Source organism: Heptranchias perlo, chromosome 24, assembly GCF_035084215.1.
Source record: "Heptranchias perlo isolate sHepPer1 chromosome 24, sHepPer1.hap1, whole genome shotgun sequence".
Lineage (NCBI taxonomy): Eukaryota > Metazoa > Chordata > Chondrichthyes > Hexanchiformes > Hexanchidae > Heptranchias > Heptranchias perlo.
This window is the reverse complement of record NC_090348.1, coordinates 20,257,117-20,277,469: the sequence shown is the minus strand read 5'-3', so window position 1 is coordinate 20,277,469 and position 20,353 is coordinate 20,257,117. Positions and strand designations below refer to the sequence as shown.

The 20,353-nt window shown below is 44.0% G+C and overlaps 1 protein-coding gene across 6 annotated transcripts in view; it reads left to right on the top strand.

The window, feature by feature from the left end:
* Positions 1 to 20,353, top strand: part of celsr1a (cadherin EGF LAG seven-pass G-type receptor 1a) — a 336,449-nt gene that overhangs the window by 268,409 nt on the left and 47,687 nt on the right. For all 6 annotated transcript variants that reach the window (XM_068004892.1, XM_068004890.1, XM_068004887.1 and 3 more), the window contains 6 exons: positions 5,102 to 5,196; positions 7,237 to 7,446; positions 10,523 to 10,706; positions 16,215 to 16,358; positions 17,934 to 18,108; positions 18,864 to 19,031. In XM_068004892.1, the coding sequence (XP_067860993.1) occupies positions 5,102 to 5,196; positions 7,237 to 7,446; positions 10,523 to 10,706; positions 16,215 to 16,358; positions 17,934 to 18,108; positions 18,864 to 19,031 (976 nt within the window). The remainder of the gene's footprint in view (positions 1 to 5,101; positions 5,197 to 7,236; positions 7,447 to 10,522; positions 10,707 to 16,214; positions 16,359 to 17,933; positions 18,109 to 18,863; positions 19,032 to 20,353) is intronic.

Sequence of the window (20,353 nt, the reverse complement as noted above, 5' to 3'; positions counted from 1 at the left end):
AGTATCAATTGCCGTTTGCGGAAGAGAGTTCCATACGTCTACCACCCTTTGTGTGTAGAAATGTTTTCTAATCTCGCTCCTGAAACGTCTGGCTCTAATTTTTAGACTCTGTCCCCTACTCCTAAAATCCCCAACCAGCGGAAATAGTTTCTCTCTATCCACCCTATCCTTTCCCGTTAATATCTTATAAACTTCGATCAGATCACCCCTTAACCTTCAAAACTCTAGAGAATACAACCCCAATTTGTGTAATCTCTCCTCGTAACTTAACCCTCGAAGTCCGTATATCATTCCAGTAAACCTACACTGCACTCCCTCCAAGGCCAATATGTCCTTCCGAAGAAGCGGTGCCCAAAACTGCTCACAGTACTCCAGGTGCGGTCTAACCAGGGTTTTGTATAGCTGCAGCATAACTTCTGCCCCCTTGTACTATAGTCCTCTAGATAAAAGGCCAGCATTCCATTAGCCTTATTGATTATTTTCTGCACCTGTTCATGACACTTCAGTGATCTATGTACGTGAACCCCTAAGTCCCTTTGGACATCCACAGTTTTTAACTTCTTACCATTTAGAAAGTATCCTTTTTTGATCCAAAGTGGATGACCTCACATTTGTCTACATTGAATTCCATTTGCCACAGTTTTGCCCATTCACCTAATCTATCAATATCGCTTTGTAATTTTATGTTTCCATCTACACTGCTTACAATGCCACCAATCTTTGTGTCATCGGTAAACTTAGATATATGAGACTTTCTATGCCTTCATCTAAGTCGTTAATAAATATTGTGAATAATTGAGACCCCAAGACAGATCTCTGCGGGACTCCACTAGTCACATCCTGCCAATGTGAGTACCTACCCATTATCCCTACTCTGTCGCCTTTCGCTCAGCCAACTTCCTAACCACGTCTGTACTTTTCCCTCGATTCCATGGGCTTCTATCTTAGCTAACAGTCTCTTATGTGGGACCTTATCAAATGCCTTCTGGAAGTCCATATAAATAACATCCATTGACATTCCCCTGTCCACTACTTTAGTCACCTCTTCAAAAAATTCAATCAGGTTTGTCTGGCACAACCTACCTTTCACAAATCCATGCTGGCTCTCTCGAGGTGTTCAGTCACCCTATCCTTAATTATAGACTCCAGCATTTTCCCCACAACAGATGTTAGGCTAACTGGTCTATAATTCCGTGGTTTCCCTCTCTCTCCTTTCTTAAAAAGCGGATTGATATGTGCAATTTTCCAATCTAGAGGGACAGTTCCTGAATCTAGAGAACTTTGAAAGATTATAGTTAAGGCATCTGCAATGTGCTCACCTACTTCCTTTAAAACCCTGGGATGGAAACCATCTGGTCCTGGGGATTTGTCACTCTTTAGTACTATTATTTTCTTCATTACTGTTGCTTTACTTATGTTAATTTTATTGAGTCCCTGTCCCCGATTTAATATTAGTTTTCTTGGGATTTCCGTCATGCTATCCTCTTTTTCTACTGTAAATACTGACGCAAAGTAATTGTTCAACATGTCCGCCATTTCCCCATTGTCAATGACAATATCCCCATTTTCAGTTTTTAAGGGGCCAACACTGCTCCTGACCACCCTCTTTTTCCTAATATAACTATAAAGGTTCTTCGTATTGGTTTTGATATCCCTTGCAAGTTTCTTTTCATACACTCTTTTTGTAGCCCTTACTATCTGTTTTGTGACCCTTTGTTGATCTTTGTATCTTTCCCATTTGCCAGGATCTGTGCCATTTTTTGCCTTTTTTGCCTTTTTGTATGCCCTTTCCTTATGTCTTATACTGTCCCTTACCTCTTTAGTTGTCCATAGCTGTTTTTTTTGGCAAGTAGAGTTCTTGCCCCTCAGGGGTATAAACCGATTCTGTATCACGTTAAATGTTTCTTTAAACATTTCCCACTGATCATCAGTCGTTTTACCCATTAACAGATTTTCCCAGTTTACTGTGGACAGTCTCTGTCTCATCCCATTGAAGTCGGCCTTACCTAAGTCTAGAATCTTAGCAGCTGACTCACTTTTTTCCCTTTCAAACACTACATTGAACTCGATCATGTTATGATCACTATTGGATAGATGTTCACGCACAGTTAAGCCGTTAACTAAATCTGGTTCATTATTCATTACTAAATCTAGTATGGCTTGCCCCCATGTTGCCTCTAGGACATACTGCTGTAGAAAACTATCCTGGACACACTCAAGAAATTCACTTTCTGACAGTTGCTAGTCTGCTTTTCCCAATCTATGCGAAGGTTAAAGTCCCCCATTAAGACCACTATGCCTTTCTTACACGCTTGTCTAAATCTCTGCATTTATACAATCTAGCACTTCAGAGCTGCTGCCAGGGGTCCTATACATAATTCCCACTATAGTCTTAGATCCTTTCCTATTTCTCAATTCAACCCATAAGGTCTCTGTTGGCTGCTTACCTCTCGTTATATCCCCCTTTATCATGGAAGTGATTTCATCTCTAATCATTAAGGCTACTCCTCCTCCTTTTCCATTTTCCCTATCTCTCTTGTAGACCTTATAACCTGGTATATTTAGTTCCCAATCCTGACCATCCTGCAGCCATGTCTCAGTAATAGCTATCATGTCATACCCTCCAATTTGAATTTGAACCTGTAGTTCATTTAATTTATTCCTTATACTCCGTGCATTTGTATATAGAACTCTTAGTTGGGCCACACACCCTAGCCTGACCTTCAGCTTTGATGCTGGGTTAATCGCCTTACGCCTTCTAGTTTTCACAAAATCTGTAGTGTCTAAAGTACACTTTCTTTCTGCTGCTCTACGCTTTTCCCTTTCACTTGTTCTTGAACAACTGTTTGTACTATTTGTATTGTAAATTTCCCCTGGGTCTTCCCCTCTCTTGCTGCTCTCAACTTTACTCCCTTCTGACTCCCCGCTCAGGTTCCCATCCCCCTGCCACTCTAGTTTAACCCTTCCCCAACAGCACTAGCAAACACCCCCACGAGGACATTGGTCCCGGTCCTGCTCGGGTGTAACCCGTCCCGCTTGTACAGATCCCACCTTCCCCAGAACCGGTCCCAATGTCCCAGGAATCTAAACCCCTCCCTCCTACACCATCCCTGCAGCCACTCATTCATCTGGTCTATTCTCCTGTTCCTATACTCACTAGCACGTGACATTGGTAGTAATCCTGAGATCACTACCTTTGAAGTCCTGCTTTTTAATTTATCTCCTAACTCCTTAAATGCACCTTGCAGGACCTCATCCCTTTTTTTACCTCTGTCGTTGGTATTGATATGGACCACGACTACTGGCTGTTCACCCTCCCCCTCCAGAATGCCCTGTAGCCGCTTCACGACATCCTTGACCCTAGCACCAGGGAGGCAACATACCATCCTGGAGTCACGTTTGCGGCCACAGAAACGCCTATCTGTTACCCTTACAATTGAATCCCCTATTACTATAGCCCTGCCACTCTTCTTCCCCTCCTGTGCAGCAGAGCCACCCGTGGTGCCACGAACTTGGCTCTTGCTGCTTTCCCCTGATAAACCATCTCCCCCAACAGTATCCAAAGCAGAATATCTGTTTGAGAGGGAGATGGCCCCAGGGGACTCCTGTTCTACCTGCCTGGACCTTTTACTCTACCTGGCGGTCACCCATTTCCTTTCTGCCTGTGTAATCTTTACCTGCGGTATGACCACCTCACTGAACGTGCTATCCACGATAGTCTCAGCATCACTGATGCTCCACAGCGAATCCACCCGCAGCTCCAGCTTCGAAATGCGGTTAGCCAGTAGCTGCAGCTGGACACACTTCCTGCACACATGGTCGCCAGGGACACTTGTAGTGTCCATGACTTCCCACATAGTGCAGGAGGAGCATATCACGGGTGCGAGCTGTGCTGCCATGACTTGCCTTAGATTTACCCTGCGTTCACCTCTCAGACTCTCCACCCGCACTCGGTCTCTCCTTTTATACTGTGCTCACCTCTCAGACTCTCCTGCCTCACCTGTGACGTCGCACAGTAGTTTTCTCTTGTTGCAGGTCTGCTGCTGTTTCTATCCCCACTCTCAGTCTTCTGCCGCTCAGGTCCGCCGCCGCTCTGCGGAAAAAGTTAGGAAAAGCAAGACAAAGCAGCACCTCCTTCCCCCACTTCACCGAACTCCCACACTCACCAAACTCTCAGCTGTTTCACTCTGTGCCTGCCGCACTTCATGCTGGTTGCACTAACAGGCCCCTGTATTTCTACAATCTAGAACTCTTTTTGACTGCTTGTCAGCAGTGAGAGTGAGTAGTCTTTCTAAAATGAGGATAGGCTGAAAGACTAAGTGGATAGCGGTTTCAGTGAGCTGGCTCAGATGTGAATGGTCAAATGGCCTCCTTCCATACTGTATAATTCTAACTGTTGGAATTCACAGACCAGCTGCCAGGACCTCTTTTTAGCTGGCCTCGCTGGGGTTGCTGAAATTAGTGAGTCTTGTAATTAGTGACTTCTAAACGGTCATGGGAGACCTGTATTTGGGGAATTTAGTAGCACCAGTGCAATATGAAAGCAGTTTTAAGAGGCAAACTGTTCTCAAAATGTAAGTGCAATCTCACCAAAGCTGGGAATTCTTTGATGAATGTGAAGGACCCAATACACTGCAGTTGAGTGCAAGATGTGACAGACTCTTCCAAAAATGAAAGAATGACTGGCGCTCCCTGTTACAGGTGAAATGTTCTGTTTAATCAATGAGCCTCAGCTTCACCTCGGACCTTAAGGGCACCTTTAATACCCTTAATTGAATTCCGGAGCAATCTGCACTGCTGCCGACTATTAGTTAATTCACACATATCATTTTCATGTGTAAAATTGGTGCTGTGCACAAGGTTCCTAATGTCCTCCTCCCACCCTCATCCTCTCTCTCTCTACTTTAGTCTAACATTATTATTCTCTGAGCCAGCAGCATTGTAGTAAATTAAAAGTTGCATTGCTGAACAAAGGATGACTTTGGCTGCAACTTATGGGATTGTTTACTTTTCGCCCTGTAGGTGTTTGAATATACTGAATTAATTAATGAAGTGAGCAATGACTCTCTGGTAATCGGATCTTCATTTTCTCTTTATGCAGGAACTGCAATCCGTCACTGTAATGAAGAGAAAGGCTGGCTCCCTCCAGACCTTTTCAACTGCACCACACTCACCTTCGTTGAGCTCAAGACTATTGTAGGTCCCTTTATTGTACATGTCTGTGCTGCTACTAACAGGTGGTCCTGGGGTTGCCAAAAAAGAATTGGATTAGATGGTGTTCAGCTGATAGGCCTTCCTCAGGGACAACAGTGGGTGGAGCAAAGTTTGTTAAATATTAATAAACATGGTCTCATGAACACCAAGAACTGTGATGTATTTGAGTTAAGCTGCAGCGACCAACAAAGCAGCAGTCTGATCCTTTGCTGCAGATTCAATTTTTCAGTATTTTTTCACTATAATTTCATTTACACCTTTTTATGGTTCTGTCCATGATACCTGCTGAGAAGGCAGCAACCCACTGCCAGACCCCAGTCTGTGTCCTCTAGCCAGTCACTGGCATGTATACAAGTGCTTAGGTTTCAAATAAGTACTTTTCCATCCCTCAGAATGAGAAAGTATCCATTCTGCACTGGACAGATGTAGAGGTCACCATGTGGAGAATCTCCACCTCTCAGGCCTAAGGAGTCAGCTTTGGCTCAGTAGTAGCACTCTCAACTCTGAGTCAGAAGGTTATGGGTTCAAGCCCCATGCTAGAGACATGGGCACATATTCTAAGCTGACACTTCAATGCAGTAGTGAGGAAGTGTTACATTGTCGGAGGTGCCGTCTTTCAGATGAGATGTTAAAATGAGGCCCCGTCTATCGTGGACGTAAGTGATGCCGTGACACAGTATGAAGAAGAGCAGGGGAATTCTCTTGGTGTATTCGTCAATATATTTATCCCTCAACCAACACCACCAAAAAATCAGATTAACTAGTCATTTAACTCATTGCTGTTTATGGGACCTTGCATTATGCAAATTGGCTGCTGTGTTTCCCTAAATTACAACTGTGTCCACCCTTCAAAAAGTGGTTCATTGGCTGTGAAGTGCTCTGGGATATCCTGTGGTTGTGAAAGGCATATATACCATCTACAGGATGCACTGCAGCAACTCGCCAAGGCTTCTTGCACCTCCCACACCTCCCAAACCCGCGACCTCTACTACCTAGAAGGACAAGGGCAGCAGGCACATGGGAACAATGCCACCTGCACATTCCCCTTCAAGTCACACACCATCCCGACTTGGAAATATATCACCGTTCCTTCATCGTCGCTGGGTCAAAATCCTGGAACTCCCTTCCTAACAGCACTGTGGGAGAACCTTCACCACACGGACTGCAGCGGTTCAAGAAGGCAGCTCACCGCCACCTTCTCAAGGGCAATTCGGGATGGGTAATAAATGCTGGCCTTGCCAGCGATGCCCACATCCCATGAACGAATAATAAAAAAAATGCAAATTCACCCTTTTTTTATATTACCACGCTGTGATACCACGCATGGCACACCACCCTGCTGCGCCACCCCGAAGTGTGTGGTTTTCTGCTGTCGTGTCTCAAGGCATCAAACTAACTGACACTTTTGGTATTGGAAAGTAGAACTTTAAGAAAAAAATCTTATAACCGGCGTAGAAAAATTTATAGACCTGATTTTCTGGTTGCCATGGCCGAGGGCACCAGTGTGGAATGGGCAACTGGAGCCCTGGAAATTTGCTAGGAATCACTCTCACTGGATCTCTGTCCCTTGGAGGCAGCAGGTAACCTTCTGGTCAGCCTTTTAGTCCAATCTAAAGTGCTGTCATCCAAATTTAATTTTAGAATCAATGGAAATAATGTGGAAGTGAGCTCTGCTCCACCTTAGAAAGGTTACAGCATAGAAGGAGGCCATTCGGCCCATCGAGTCCACTCCAGCTCTATGCAAGAGCAATCCAGCTAGTCCCACTTTCCCGCCCTATCACTGTGATGCCTTCCTGGTTGGCCTAGTTAAGATCAAGACAGTTTTGGGGTGTTCTTCTATGTTGTGGTGCAATTTGTAGTGGGCATCAATATCCTGAGCCTGTTAATGTAGAGCAATGGTGAAAATTCCATTTACACTGATAATACAAACTGTAGCCCATTGTTTATACAAGTCAGTCAACCCTTTACCTTACAATCCTTTGTTGCACAAGTTTACTGAATTCTTTTGTGTTTTACAAACAGATGGAAAAACTGTATCGCAATGAAACCAAGATGGATACGCGCAATTCGCAGCAACTTGCCAACATGCTGCAGAATGCCACCAAACACACACCGACATATTATGGGAATGACGTGAAGATTGCTTACGAGCTGATAAAGAGGATTCTTCAGTATGAGGGAACCCAACAGGACTTTGAACTGGCAGCAACTCAAGATGTTGAGTTTAATGAGGTGTGGTATCTAGTGCTGTATAGTTTATTTTTATCTACCCAATAGAAGATGCTTATCTCTTTTGAGGCTGCATCTGTGAAGCATTATTCAAGCAGTTCCATAGTATGGAAGACAGCTCAGAGAGAATAAGTTCAATGGCCTTCTATTTCAAAACTTCCTGTACCATAAACTAATCTTTCCAACGCCCCCACCCCCTCCCCCCTTCACTCACACATACAGATTGGAATCTGTACAGGGATGTTTGGGGGTGCAGGAGTGATGTAATGATTTCTAAGTGCGACTAGTCACAGATTTTCATATCCAATGTGTTAAACTTAAAATCAACCCTGTAGGCTATTTTCTTCAGACCATGTCCTTCCTGCTTCTCTCCCCTAGGTGAGTCCCACCTCTCCCTTGCCTCCCAACTGCAGTTTGTTACAGTTATAAAATAAGGTAACCTGTTCATTGATAACTGTGGCATTAAATTGGGAGGGGCAATGATTGGAGCAGCTCCTGTTCCTCTGATGTAATGACATATGGGGTACAGTGAGGGTAGCAAAATCATGAGATAAATAACATGGGAAACAATCTGTTCTGGTAAAATATTCTGATGGTGACAAAGCGTGGATATATAAAGTGGGTGACAGTGCGGTTTGTCTATGTGGACAGCCTGTCTCATGCGGGAACAGAACCACTGACCAATATCTGGAAAGTGATCAAATTACCACAGCCACCCATACATCCGCCCATTCATGGTCATCATGCATAGATACCTTAACCTCTCTAATCACTGTTTAATAGAGATGTCCTGAGGCTGTGACTTTGAATAAGGTACTTGGATGGGAGCAGTGGAGCACGGTAGTGGATTGCAAAGATCAGATGTCTACTTTCCACTAGCTAATTGTATTAAAGCCCAAAGGTTTGGAAATGTCAGGCTGAAACCTAATGAGACCTTATGTAACCTGCTACGAATATGTTCCGCCATCAGGAAAGAAGTCTGCTTGAGGCCACAGCTACTGTTTAAATAATACACGCACAAACACACATACACGATGTGTAAAGAGAGATCGTATATTTTTTCTACATGCAGAGAGCCAGGTGTTCCAATCAGTTCAGTTTCAGATCAGGTTTTCTTTATATTGCCCTACTTGAAGTTTGACTGTTTGCTGTAACTTCACATTCTGCAGCTGAGTAGTATAAATTCAGGTCAGAGGCGTGTAAGGAATGACAGAACATTCCTTCATTAACAGTATCATGTGAATATGTAAACTTGTGAGATTTGGGCTTTTGGTGTAAGCCACTAACCATGACCCTTGATACCAGGGTTAATGGTCTTAAAGTGCTGCCTGGCTCTTTCCTCATTTGCTCCCATGGAGAAATACTTTCCTACATTTACCCAAGGATCACTTCCAGCTGGAGCTGCTGCCTTTAACAGAGCTAAAATCTGTTGTAACTGATACTTGGTGCACTCTACATTAAACCTCATGTTGGACAGTGTCGTTTCTTTGTATTTTTTATGCTTAGTAATTTCTTGCACTACTGTGAAAATCTGATCTGATGGTTGGGACACAGTGTGAAATGTGACCTCACCCAATCTGCCCCTCCCCAGCTCTCTCTAAATTTGTGTTCAAAGACAATTTTGTGCGATGCTGTCTAATGTGGTGCTATAAGGTTTTAGCTGCAGTTAGCAGTATATGATTCCTAATAGGAGAATTTGATGCTGGTGTTTCCTTTGTGTGAATGTCTAGTTACAGAACATATAAGAAACCTTGAGAAGTTTCCTGGAGTTAGCCTTTCTAGCTGTGCTCAAGTTACTGCCGACACTGCCTTATAATGAATAATGCGCAGGACAGCCGTGTCCCTGGAGCTTAGCGTGTGGGCCATGGTGTGGTTAAATGTGGTTTGCACCTTAGTCTCACGGCATGTTCCAATTCTGTAGTGCTAAAGAGGGCATTTTGCAAAGACGAGCAATTCCTACAGGTGCACTGGAAAATTGGAACGATGGAGCTGGCCTGGGCTGCTTTTGTTCACCTTCTAGTGCTGGTTAGAGAGCCCAGTAGACACCTGGGAGCAGGTGGTCAATTTACCCTATAACATAGGCTAGGTGTATGTGCCACTGGGACCGCAAGAAAGAGAGGATAATATATTTTTCAAATGTCTGAAAAGAAAGTAACGAGAATTGTGTTGAAATTTTTGCACCTTGTGCAAGTTAGATTCCTTCCCTTAGATGTTTAAAGCTCTTGAAAGACTGCAAATCCCTTTTTGAATACCAACATCATTCTGCCCACTAAATGCTAATGTATCCAGTGATGCCTAATACAGGATAGCCTGCAGACTAAGTTGTCATACTTACACAGATATTCATGTAAGTGCAGTGGGAAGGTATTAATACTTTTGGACAGAGCTTAATATTTGTTGTTAAATCAAATGCCAATATTTTAAGTTTTCATTCTAATTGTTGATTCATTTGAAAATTCATTTCTTCTTTTGAATTATCCTGAAGTTGACACTTTATTTTCCTACCTCTGTAGAGAATGTGGATTTGGGTTCTGTGTGAGACAGAATGACCTATATGCCCATATTTGGGCTTCAGTTTTGTCAGCAGTTGCGTCTTATCTGCATTGCAGCACCATTTAAAGCTGGTTCTGTAGAGTCAAGGAACAAGATTGCGACCACCTGTGCTTTTACGACTGTAGTTTGAAGTTTTTAAAAAATGTTCCCAGCATGTTGAAGTAATGATAAAGAGACTTCAGTATTCACAAATGGAGTATCATTTACAGCATTACTGGCCATGAACTGAAGCATTCAGCCCCAGAGAGGATATTAATTGGTGACTTTGGCCACAATTCTTAATAAAGCTTAAAAGATTATCTGTAAATAATACAGCACTACAGAGACTAATATTCTTGTTCATTGGTAATTGGGATAGAGGTTAGAAACTGCTTCAAAATCTCCTTTTGTCTGGCTTCTGAGCCCAGGCAGAGAGGTGGCCCACTATTTACATAAAAGGAGGAACTTACAATTCTTATCTCTGGCACAAACTCAACTGGAAGGCAAGATTACAAGTTTTAAATATTTGCCATGGTTTTTGTTTCAGAATATTATCAAAGCTGCGAGCGCCATTTTGGATCCTCATAACAAGGAGCACTGGGAGCAGATCCAGAGGACAGAAGGAGGCACCGCGCATCTGATGAAACACTACGATGAGTACGCACACACCATAGCAAGGAACCTGAGGAAGACCTACCTCCGACCTTTCACCATTGTCACTCCAAATCTGAGTAAGTAATAGAGAGTCTCGTGTGTACTGTAATTGTGTCAGTGCAACTTTTCAGAATGACAGCCCCTTTTAAAAAAAAATGTTGTCCTTATGATTTGCTGTATTTGAATTCATGTTCAGTGGACCTGTCTGTAACCTTTGACATGGTTGATCACACCATCCTCCTGTATCTTAATTCCATTTATCCCTTAGAAACATAGGAACAGGAGTAGGCCATTCAGCCCCTTGTGACTGCTCCGCCATTTGATAAGATCATGGCTGATCTGTGATCTAACTCCATTTACCTGCCTTTGGCCCATATCCCTTCATACCTTTGGTTGCCAAAAAGCTATCTATCTCAGATTTAAATTTAGCAATTGAGCTAGTATCAATTGCCGTTTGCGGAAGAGAGTTCCAAACTTCTACAACCCTTTGTGTGCAGAAATGTTTTCTAATCTCGCTCCTGAAAGGTCTGGCTCTAATTTTTAGACTGTGCCCCCAACTCCTAAAATCCCCAACCAGCAGAAATAGTTTCTTTCTATCCACCCTATCTGTTCCCCTTAATATCTTATAAACTTCGATCAGATCACCCCTTAACCTTCTAAACTCCAGAGAATACAACCCCAATTTGTGTAATCTCTCCTCGTAACTTAACCCTTGAAGTCCGGGTATCATTCTAGTAAACCTACGCTGCACTCCCTCCAAGGCCAGTATGTCCTTCCGAAGGTGCGGTGCCCAGAACTGCTCACAGTACTCCAGGTATGGTCTGACCAGAGTTTTGTATAGCTGCAGCATAACTTCTGCCCCCTTGTAGTCTAGTCCTCTAGATATAAAGGCCAGTATTCCATTTGCCTTCTTGATTATTTTCTGCACCTATTCATGACACTTCAGTGATCTATGTACGTGAACCCCTAAGTCCCTTTGGACATTCACTGTTTTTAACTTTTTACCATTTAGAAAGTACCCTGTTTTTACCATTTTGGAAGTGGATGACCTCACATTTGTCTACGTTGAATTCCATTTGCCACAGTTTTGCCCATTCACCTAATCTATCAATATCGCTTTGTAATTTTATGTTTTCATCCACACTGCTTACAATGCCACCAATCTTTGGGTCATCGGTAAACTTAGATATGAGACTTTCTATGCCTTCATCTAAGTCGTTAATAAATATTGTGAATAATTGAGGCCCCAAGACAGATCCCTGCGGGACTCCACTAGTCACATCCTGCCAATGTGAGTACCTTCCCATTATCCCTACTCTCTGTCGCCTTTCGCTCAGCCAACTTCCTAACCAAGCCCGTACTTTTCCCTTGATTCCATGGGCTTCTATCTTAGCGAACAGTCTCTTATGTGGGTCCTTATCAAATGCCTTCTGGAAGTCCATATAAATAACATCCATTGACATTCCCCTGTCCACTACTTTAGTCATCTCTTCAAAAAATTCAATCAGGTTTGTCAGGCACGACCTACCTTTCACAAATCCATGCTGGCTCTCTCTGATTAACTGAAAATTCTCGAGGTGTTCAGTCACCCTATTCTTAATTATAGACTCCAGCGTTTTCCCCACAACAGATGTTAGGCTAACTGATCTATAATTCCGTGGTTTCCCTCTCTCTCCTTTCTTAAAAAGCGGATTGATATGTGCAATTTTCCAATCTAGAGGGACAGTTCCTGAATCTAGAGAACTTTGAAAGATTATAGTTAAGGCATCTGCAATGTGCTCACCTACTTCCTTTAAAACCCTGGGATGGAAACCATCTGGTCCTGGGGATTTGTCACTCTTTAGTACTATTATTTTCTTCATTACTGTTGCTTTACTTATGTTAATTTTATCGAGTCCCTGTCCCCGATTCAATATTAGTTTTCTTGGGATTTCCGGCATGCTATCCTCTTTTTTTCTACTGTAAATACTGACGCAAAGTAATCGTTCAACATGTCCGCCATTTCCCCATTGTCAATGACAATATCCCCACTTTCAGTTTTTAAGGGGCCAACACTGCTCCTGACCACCCTCTTTTTCCTAATATAACTATAAAAGTTCTTCGTATTGGTTTTGATATCCCTTGCGAGTTTCTTTTCATACACTCTTTTTGTAGCCCTTACTATCTGTTTTGTGACCCTTTGTTGATCTTTGTATCTTTCCCATTCGTCAGGATCTGTGTAATCTTTACCTGCAGTGTGACCACCTTCCCCAGAACCAGTCCCAATGTCTCAGGAATCTAAATCCCTCCCTCCTACACCATCCCTGCATCCACGCATTCATCCTGTCTATTCTCCTGTTCCTATACTCACTAGCACGTGGCACCGGTAGTAATCCTGAGATCACTGCCTTTGAAGACCTGCTTTTTAATTTATCTCCTAACTCCTTAAATTCACCTTGCAGGACCTCATCCTTTTTTTTTACCTATGTCGTTGGTACCAATATGGACCACGACTACTGGCTGTTCACCCTCCCCCTCCAGAATGCCCTGCAGCCGCTCCGTGACATCCTTGACCCTAGCACCAGGGAGGCAACATACCATCCTGGAGACACCTTTGCGGCCGCAGAAACGCCTATCTGTTACCCTTACAATTGAATCCCCTATCACTATAGCCCTGCCACTCTTCTTCCTCCCCTCCTGTGCAGCAGAGCCACCCATGGTGCCCTGAACTTGGCTCTTGCTGCTTTCCCCTGATAAACCATCTCCCCCAACAGTATCCAAAGCAGAATATTTGTTTGAGAGGGAGATGGCCCCAGGGGACTCCTGCTCAACCTGCCTAGTCCTTTTACTCTGCCTGGTGGTCACCCATTTCCTTTCTGCCTGTGTAATCTTTACCTGCGGTGTGACCACCTCACTGAACGTGCTATCCACAATAGTCTCAGCATCACGGATGCTCCACTGTGAATACACCCGCACTCCAGCTCCGAAATACAGTTAGCCAGTAGCTGCAGCTGGACACACTTCCTGCACACATGGTCGCCAGGGACACTGGTAGTGTCCATGACTTCCCACATAGTGCAGGAGGAGCATATCACGGGTGCGAGCTGTGCTGCCATGACTTGCCTTAGACTCTCAGACTCTCCTCCCGCTCTCGGTCTCTCCTTTTATACTGTGCTCACCTCTCAGACTCTCCTGCCTCACCTGTGATGTCGCACAGTAGTTTTCTCTTGTTGCAGGTCTGCTGCTGCTTTTATTCCCCAATCTCAGTCTTCTACTGCTCAGGTCCACTGCCGCTGTGCGGAAAAAGTTAGGAAAAGCAAGACAAAGCAGCACCTCCTTCCCCCACTTCACCAAACTCCCACACTTACCAAACTCTCAGCAGTTCACTCTGTGTTGGCCGCACACCGTGCTGTCGCACTGACAGTCCCCTGTATTTCTACAGTTTGTGACTCAGATGAGTCAGGCCTGCCCCGCCTTCAGGTACCAGTTTAATCTAGCTAACCAATTAACTTACTACAGCAGCTCTCACTGCTGAAGCCTGACAGAAACTTAAAAATTTAAACTTTAAAATTGAACTTAAACAGTTGAAAGCGATATGCACTCGATTTTAAAGAGATTAACCCTTAAACTCCCACACTTACCAAACTCTCAGCAGTTCACTGTGTTGTCCGCACACCTCCGTGGCTGTCTTCCATCATCCAGCTGGGTGGGACTCTGCTCACCTTGTTCCATTCTTATCTATCCAGTCGTAGCCAGAGAATCACCTGCAGTGGCTTTTCTTTCTGCTCCCGCACCATTACCTCTGGAGTCCCCCAAGGATCTATCCTTGGCCGTCTTTTATTTCTCATCCACATGCTGCCCCTCAACGACATCAGCCAAAAACTCGACATCAGGTTCCACATGTACGCTGCCGTCACCCAGCTCTACCTCCATCACCTCTCTCGACCCCTCCATTGTCTCTGATTTGCCACCTGCTTGTCCGACAGCTCGTACTGGATGAGCACAAAAATTTCCTCCAACTAAATATTGGGAAGATAGAAGCCATTGTTTTCAGTCCCCCTCACAAACTCCGTTCCCTCGCCACCGACTCCTTTCCTCTCCCTGGCCACTGTCTGAGACTGAACCAGGCTGTTTGCAAACTTGGCGTCCTGTTTGACCCTGAGACGAGCTTCTGACCACATATCAGCTCCATCACCAAGACTGCCTATTCCACCTCCGTAATAAAGCCCGTCTCCGCACCGCCTCAGCTTATCTGCTGCTGAAACCCTCATCCATGCCTTTGTTACTTCTAGATTCGACTATTCCAATGCTCTCCTGGCCGGCCTCCCATATTCCACCCTCCATAAACTTGAGCTCATCCAAAACTCTGCTGCCCATATCCTAACTCGCACCAAGCCCGTTCACCCATCACCCCTGTGCTCGCTGACCTACATTGGCTCCCAGTCCAGCAACGTCTCGATTTTAAAATTCTCATCCTTGTTTTCAAATCCCTCCATGGCCTTGCCCCTCCCTATCTCTGTAACCTCCTCCAGCCCTACAACCCTCCGAAATCTCTGTGCTCCTCCAATTCTGGCCTCTTGCGCATCCCAATTTTAATCGCTCCTCCATTGGCGGCTGTTCCTTCAGCTGCCTACCTAGGTCCTAAGCTCTGGAATTCCCTCCCTAAACCTCTCCACTTCTCTACCTCTCTCTCCTCCTTTAAGATGCTTCTTAAAAACTACCTGTCACCTGTCCTAATATCTCCTTATGTGGCTCGGTGTCAAATTTTCTTTGATAACACTCCTGTGAAGCGCCTTGGGACGTTTTACTATGTCAAAGGCGCTATATAAATGCAAGTTGTTGCTGTTGTACTTAAAATCACGTTCAGTGAACATGCTGTGGTGCAGTCTGTTGGCGTTTCAACATGTGCTGATAGGTGTCACCATGTCTGCAGTTTTGGGAGTGCAAGGCTGAAGTGTGTGGTCTGTTGGACTCCATTTCAACAGCTTGGTCATTAATGTCCCACCAATTTCCTCATCAGTGGAACACCTGAGTTAATGGAAAGTTAATGCTGTTTCCTTCCATGATACAAACTGAACTATTCTTCCCTTAATAGGCTACCACTTCTTATTGGTTTTCATATGGAATCTCCTTCAGCCTCAGCCACATCCAACTCTTCCCCGCATCCCCCCACCCCCCCAAGCCGCCGCCATATGCAGCCCCTCCAGAAATCCCACTGGCTCCTCTTGCGACAGCCAGGTAAAGTGAGAGCAGTACCATTCTGTCCTGCCCCAGCTTCAGTGACTCCTCCCTCGTCCCCACCCGCTGCACTAGCCAGTTCAGTGCAGTGCAGATAGTTACAGCTGGTGCATGCTGTTTGAAAATACTTGATAACCATGGCCTTAAGTGACTGTGCACAAAGTTGTGAACCAACTAAGCAAAAACTCCTCCAACAACCTTTCTTGCTTTCAGGAGTCTGGAGAAAATCACTTATTAATTACATCCATAGAAATGAATATTTTTTTTAAATTCCTCTGTAGTTTAAATGACACAACCCATGAATGTGATAGCAAACCGTACATTTTCTGTATCTGAGCCTTATCTGTGTGCCTTTCTTCCACCTTAAGTCATTGCAGTCGATGTCTTTAAGATGTCGAACTTTCCAGGTGCCAGCATGCCTCAATTCGAGAAAATCCGTGAAGAAATTCCCGGAGACCTTGAATCCAGTGTATTCTTTCCAGATGCTCTCCTCAAAGTCGGAGATGACAAAGGTACATGACACCTGCTTCCAGCATGTCCTTGCAGTGTTTTTATTCAAATCTTGGGATGGTTCTTGTATGTCAAGCAGGGTAGTGAGCCTTACAGACGAGCTGCCAGATTTGGTCCGTGATCCATGCTGAGTTAATTGATCTTGACTCGACCAGTCCAGGGGTAGGGGGCTCAAGTGGCCTCAAGGTTACTGGTTATGGAGGGAGGAAAAATCAGCCAAGATTCCCAATCCTGATTGCTATCCAGAGAAGCTGGAATATATGCATACTCGCATGCAATTGGATGAGGATAGGATCAAACTCAACTGTGCTGCTTTCACAGCTGAATTTCCTGCCAACACCCAGGGTCTTAGACCTCATCATGAGTGGCCACTCAGACAGCACCTACAGAACAATGTCCCAGCTGATATTACTGTTTTGAGGAGAGGTGGGAGAGAAAATTTAAAGCCTCACCAAAAAAAAATGCTTTCCTTTCCCATCACATGGGTTTATCTGGATTATAGATTATTTATGAAACCTTTTTTTCCATTAATGAAGAAAATACTCTTGAATGTTTGAGAACTTTTGTAAATTCAGAATATTAAGTTTTGCTGAACATCGGATCCTAATATAGCAGTCAAATTGTTTAGTTTTTCATTTGAACTGTTCATGAGAAAAAAATTGAAGCCTTTTGAAGGCGAGAGTTCCCTGGAAGCGTTACATCAGCTTCACAGCAGTTTAATGTCTAATGACTTCAGTGATGTGGGACTTTTGCCATTAATGAAACAAAAAGAAGAGATCTCTTTTCCTAATCCTTTGCTAGGCACGCAGCTGCTTTCTTATGTTGGCAAGGCTGGTCATGTGCGATTTTCTTTTTTTCTTTTTCTGATATGAGGTATTACCACACGCACATAAGAGTCAGTGCATTCACATCCTCATCGAGTACCCTGCCAAATAAAACCCACACTTTAAAAAAAAAAAATCCCTCACATAGTTTGATTAAAAAATAAAGGTTTATACTGTTTTTTGAGCAGCTGAGCCATACAGAGCAGAAAATTTGCATGTTCAGTCTCTGGTCTGAGCTGAGTCAGCTGATCTTAGCCAGGTCAGTGGTAGGGATGCCACAGTTGGCCTCAACCTGCCTGGGTCAGGGAGGGGAAAATCAGCTGAGCTTCTCGCTATCCAGCAATGCCAGCTGAAAGTGTAGTTGTGACAATATTGGGGTGACGACAGGATCAGGCTTGACTGTGATGACCCCATAGCTGCATAGACTGCCACACTTAACTGACTAGGCTGACGTATGTAGAATGGCACTTGGGTGCAGATGGAACCAAACTCAGCAATAACCAAAACTCTCATGAGTGGAGGGGAGAAATTTGGGAGAAAATGGAGGATGAGAAAGGCCCTCAGTGTTGGTGGGTCTAATATTAAACATCCTCAAAGTTTCTATAGCAGAACAAGTGCCGCACATTGTTAGAAATTGTTTCTTAAAATAAAGTACCTAGGATTCCACTCATGACTGAGATTCTAGTTGAAAGCGTGAAAAGGCTGACTTGATTATTTAATGTCCTATAATGTCTCCTTCCAATAAACCTCCAGGTCAAGGGTACCACCCTAAGCACAATAACAGTGGAAAGACAGAAGATGCATTTTTAAAAAGGAAGAAGGGAAGTGCAGATGGATCAAACCAGTGCGCAGTTGCCGTGGTGATCATTTACAGATCGCTGGGATTACTTTTGCCCGAACGGTACGATCCTGATCGAAGAAGTATGAGGTGAGATTTTGCACGTGTTCCTTACACACTCAAGTTTGTGAAACACTAGTGAGCTTTCCATTGTGGAATTTCTAAATTACAGAGAAAAATGTTGTCCATCCATCATGTCCAAACTTGACCAGTCGAGGCCAAAATGCCCAATTTCCGGATAGCCATCTCAATTCTAGAAACAATAGCAGCTTTCAAGAGTTCCTGATGACTTTGTAATTTGTACCAAATCTGAAAATCAAATAAGGTGAGCTTTAAAATCTGAATTTATAACCACAATAGGTACAAATAAAGTGTTGCACCCAATCACAAAGAATGGTTCACTGTATGCATAATCTGTAGCTACTGAGCAGGATAGTATTAGGTTCCAGTAACTTTATTTCCTTATTGTAATTTTCTGACTAAAGGATTGTAAGTAAATTATTCCTTGGGTCGTTTAGGAACAAAAACATCAGCTACATACAACAAGATGCCAAATTCAGAAATCACTTCCTCAGAATTTAAAAAATCTGCTTTATGTAGACAGCTATCTGCATTCCACAACAGCTCTAAGCTGGGGAGCAGTATTTACTTTTGGCCCTGATTTTTTTTTTTAAAGTGTCGTGTAAGATGGAGGCCAATTACAGCTACTTGTATTTTTGTTTTGAGATACTTTGATGATGTATGTTTAAGGACATTGAAACCCCAAGTGTTGCTGCAGGCCTTGCCTTGCCTGGAATATATGGATGGCTTTAGTATGCCTTTTTCAAATTTTTGTATGTTTTCAGAGTACCTAATCGGCCAGTCATAAACACACCCATCGTAAGTGCTACAGTTTACACTGAGGACCACTCTTTGCCACAGCAATTTGAAAGTCCAATAACTCTAAAGTATCGTTTGTTTGTGACGGAGGAAAGGACCAAGCCCCTCTGTGTATTCTGGAACCACACTCTAGCGTAAGTGAAAAAGAAAAGTGTTGTCTTTTATCTTCTCTTTGGATTTGTTGAACTGATGAGGTAAAAATAATATAAATTGCCTGGTGAATACCAAGGATCCAGTGTGTATCGTAATAGGAACAGGAGTAGGCCATTCAGCCCCTCAAGCCTGTCCTGCCATTCAATTAGATCACGACTGATCTGTATCTTAACTCCATCTACCCGCCTTGGTTCCGTAACCCTTACTACCCTTGCCTAACAAAAAACTGTTAATGATTTTTTTTAAGTGCCAGATTTGGTAATATGGTCAACTTACAGCAACCCTTCACTATAACACCATCGGATCCATCATCACCTCTTCTATAAAACCCATTGTATGATTTGCCCTCAATTAGAGAACCATTTAAAAAGCCTCTCTTTACATGTCTCTCACTGTAATTCTGCTTGCATTGATCCCAAATTGATGCTGTGGCGATGCTCTGCTTTCCTTTATATTTGGTCTTACTTCCCAAAGTACTCTTGGGCCCCGAAAATCTGCAGGCCTTCTGGTGCATTCCCACTGCAAGTCAGGCAGGAATGCAGCAGAAGGCCCATAACTTAGGCTGGAACCTGGATACACGTAGGTCCGCCTCTGCTGTTAGTTTCGTTGGGGCCTTATTTGGAGTAGAACCTCTGGCTACCGAAAACATGGTCCCCTGCATTAGAGGAGGCGTGGCCAGAGGAGGGGAGTCCTAGGCCAGGTTCAAAAAACCTTTGGACTGTGATCCATTAGGCAGCCAGTGCGCCGGATGAAAGAAGTCCTCCTGGCCAGCGATGTGGGGCCCATCTTGTGGTCTTAGCCTGGGCCCCCAAAGAGTTCAGAGCAACATCAAGTTTAATTCACTCCCTTCACAAGGGGTTGAGAGGCCCTTTGATTTCACCTTTAGGCGAAGAGCTGCTGCGGAACGTCTGAGTGGTTGGTGTTTGCTGCTAATCCTTCCCCTCCCAAACTACCGAGGCACCCACCAGAATTATTCAAATCAGGGAACCACTAATTTAATGTGGCGACGAAGGCTCCACTCGAAAACATTACACTCAAGTGATCGCTCACAATTTCCAATTTTTTCAGAGATCATACTTTTACTTTTATTTTGAAATGCTCTACACAAAACACGTAGGCCCCGATATTTGTGGGGAGGGAGCAAGGGCGACTTTTAGAGGCCTGGAAATACGGGGACTGCAGAGGTCCAGCCGAAATTAATGGCAGGACCTCATTTGAATGTTTTTTCTCCGTTTCCCACTCGGTAGCCGACCAGATTGAAAGAGCTGGAAGGCCCTGAGGTAGAAGGCTGCAGCTGGATCGT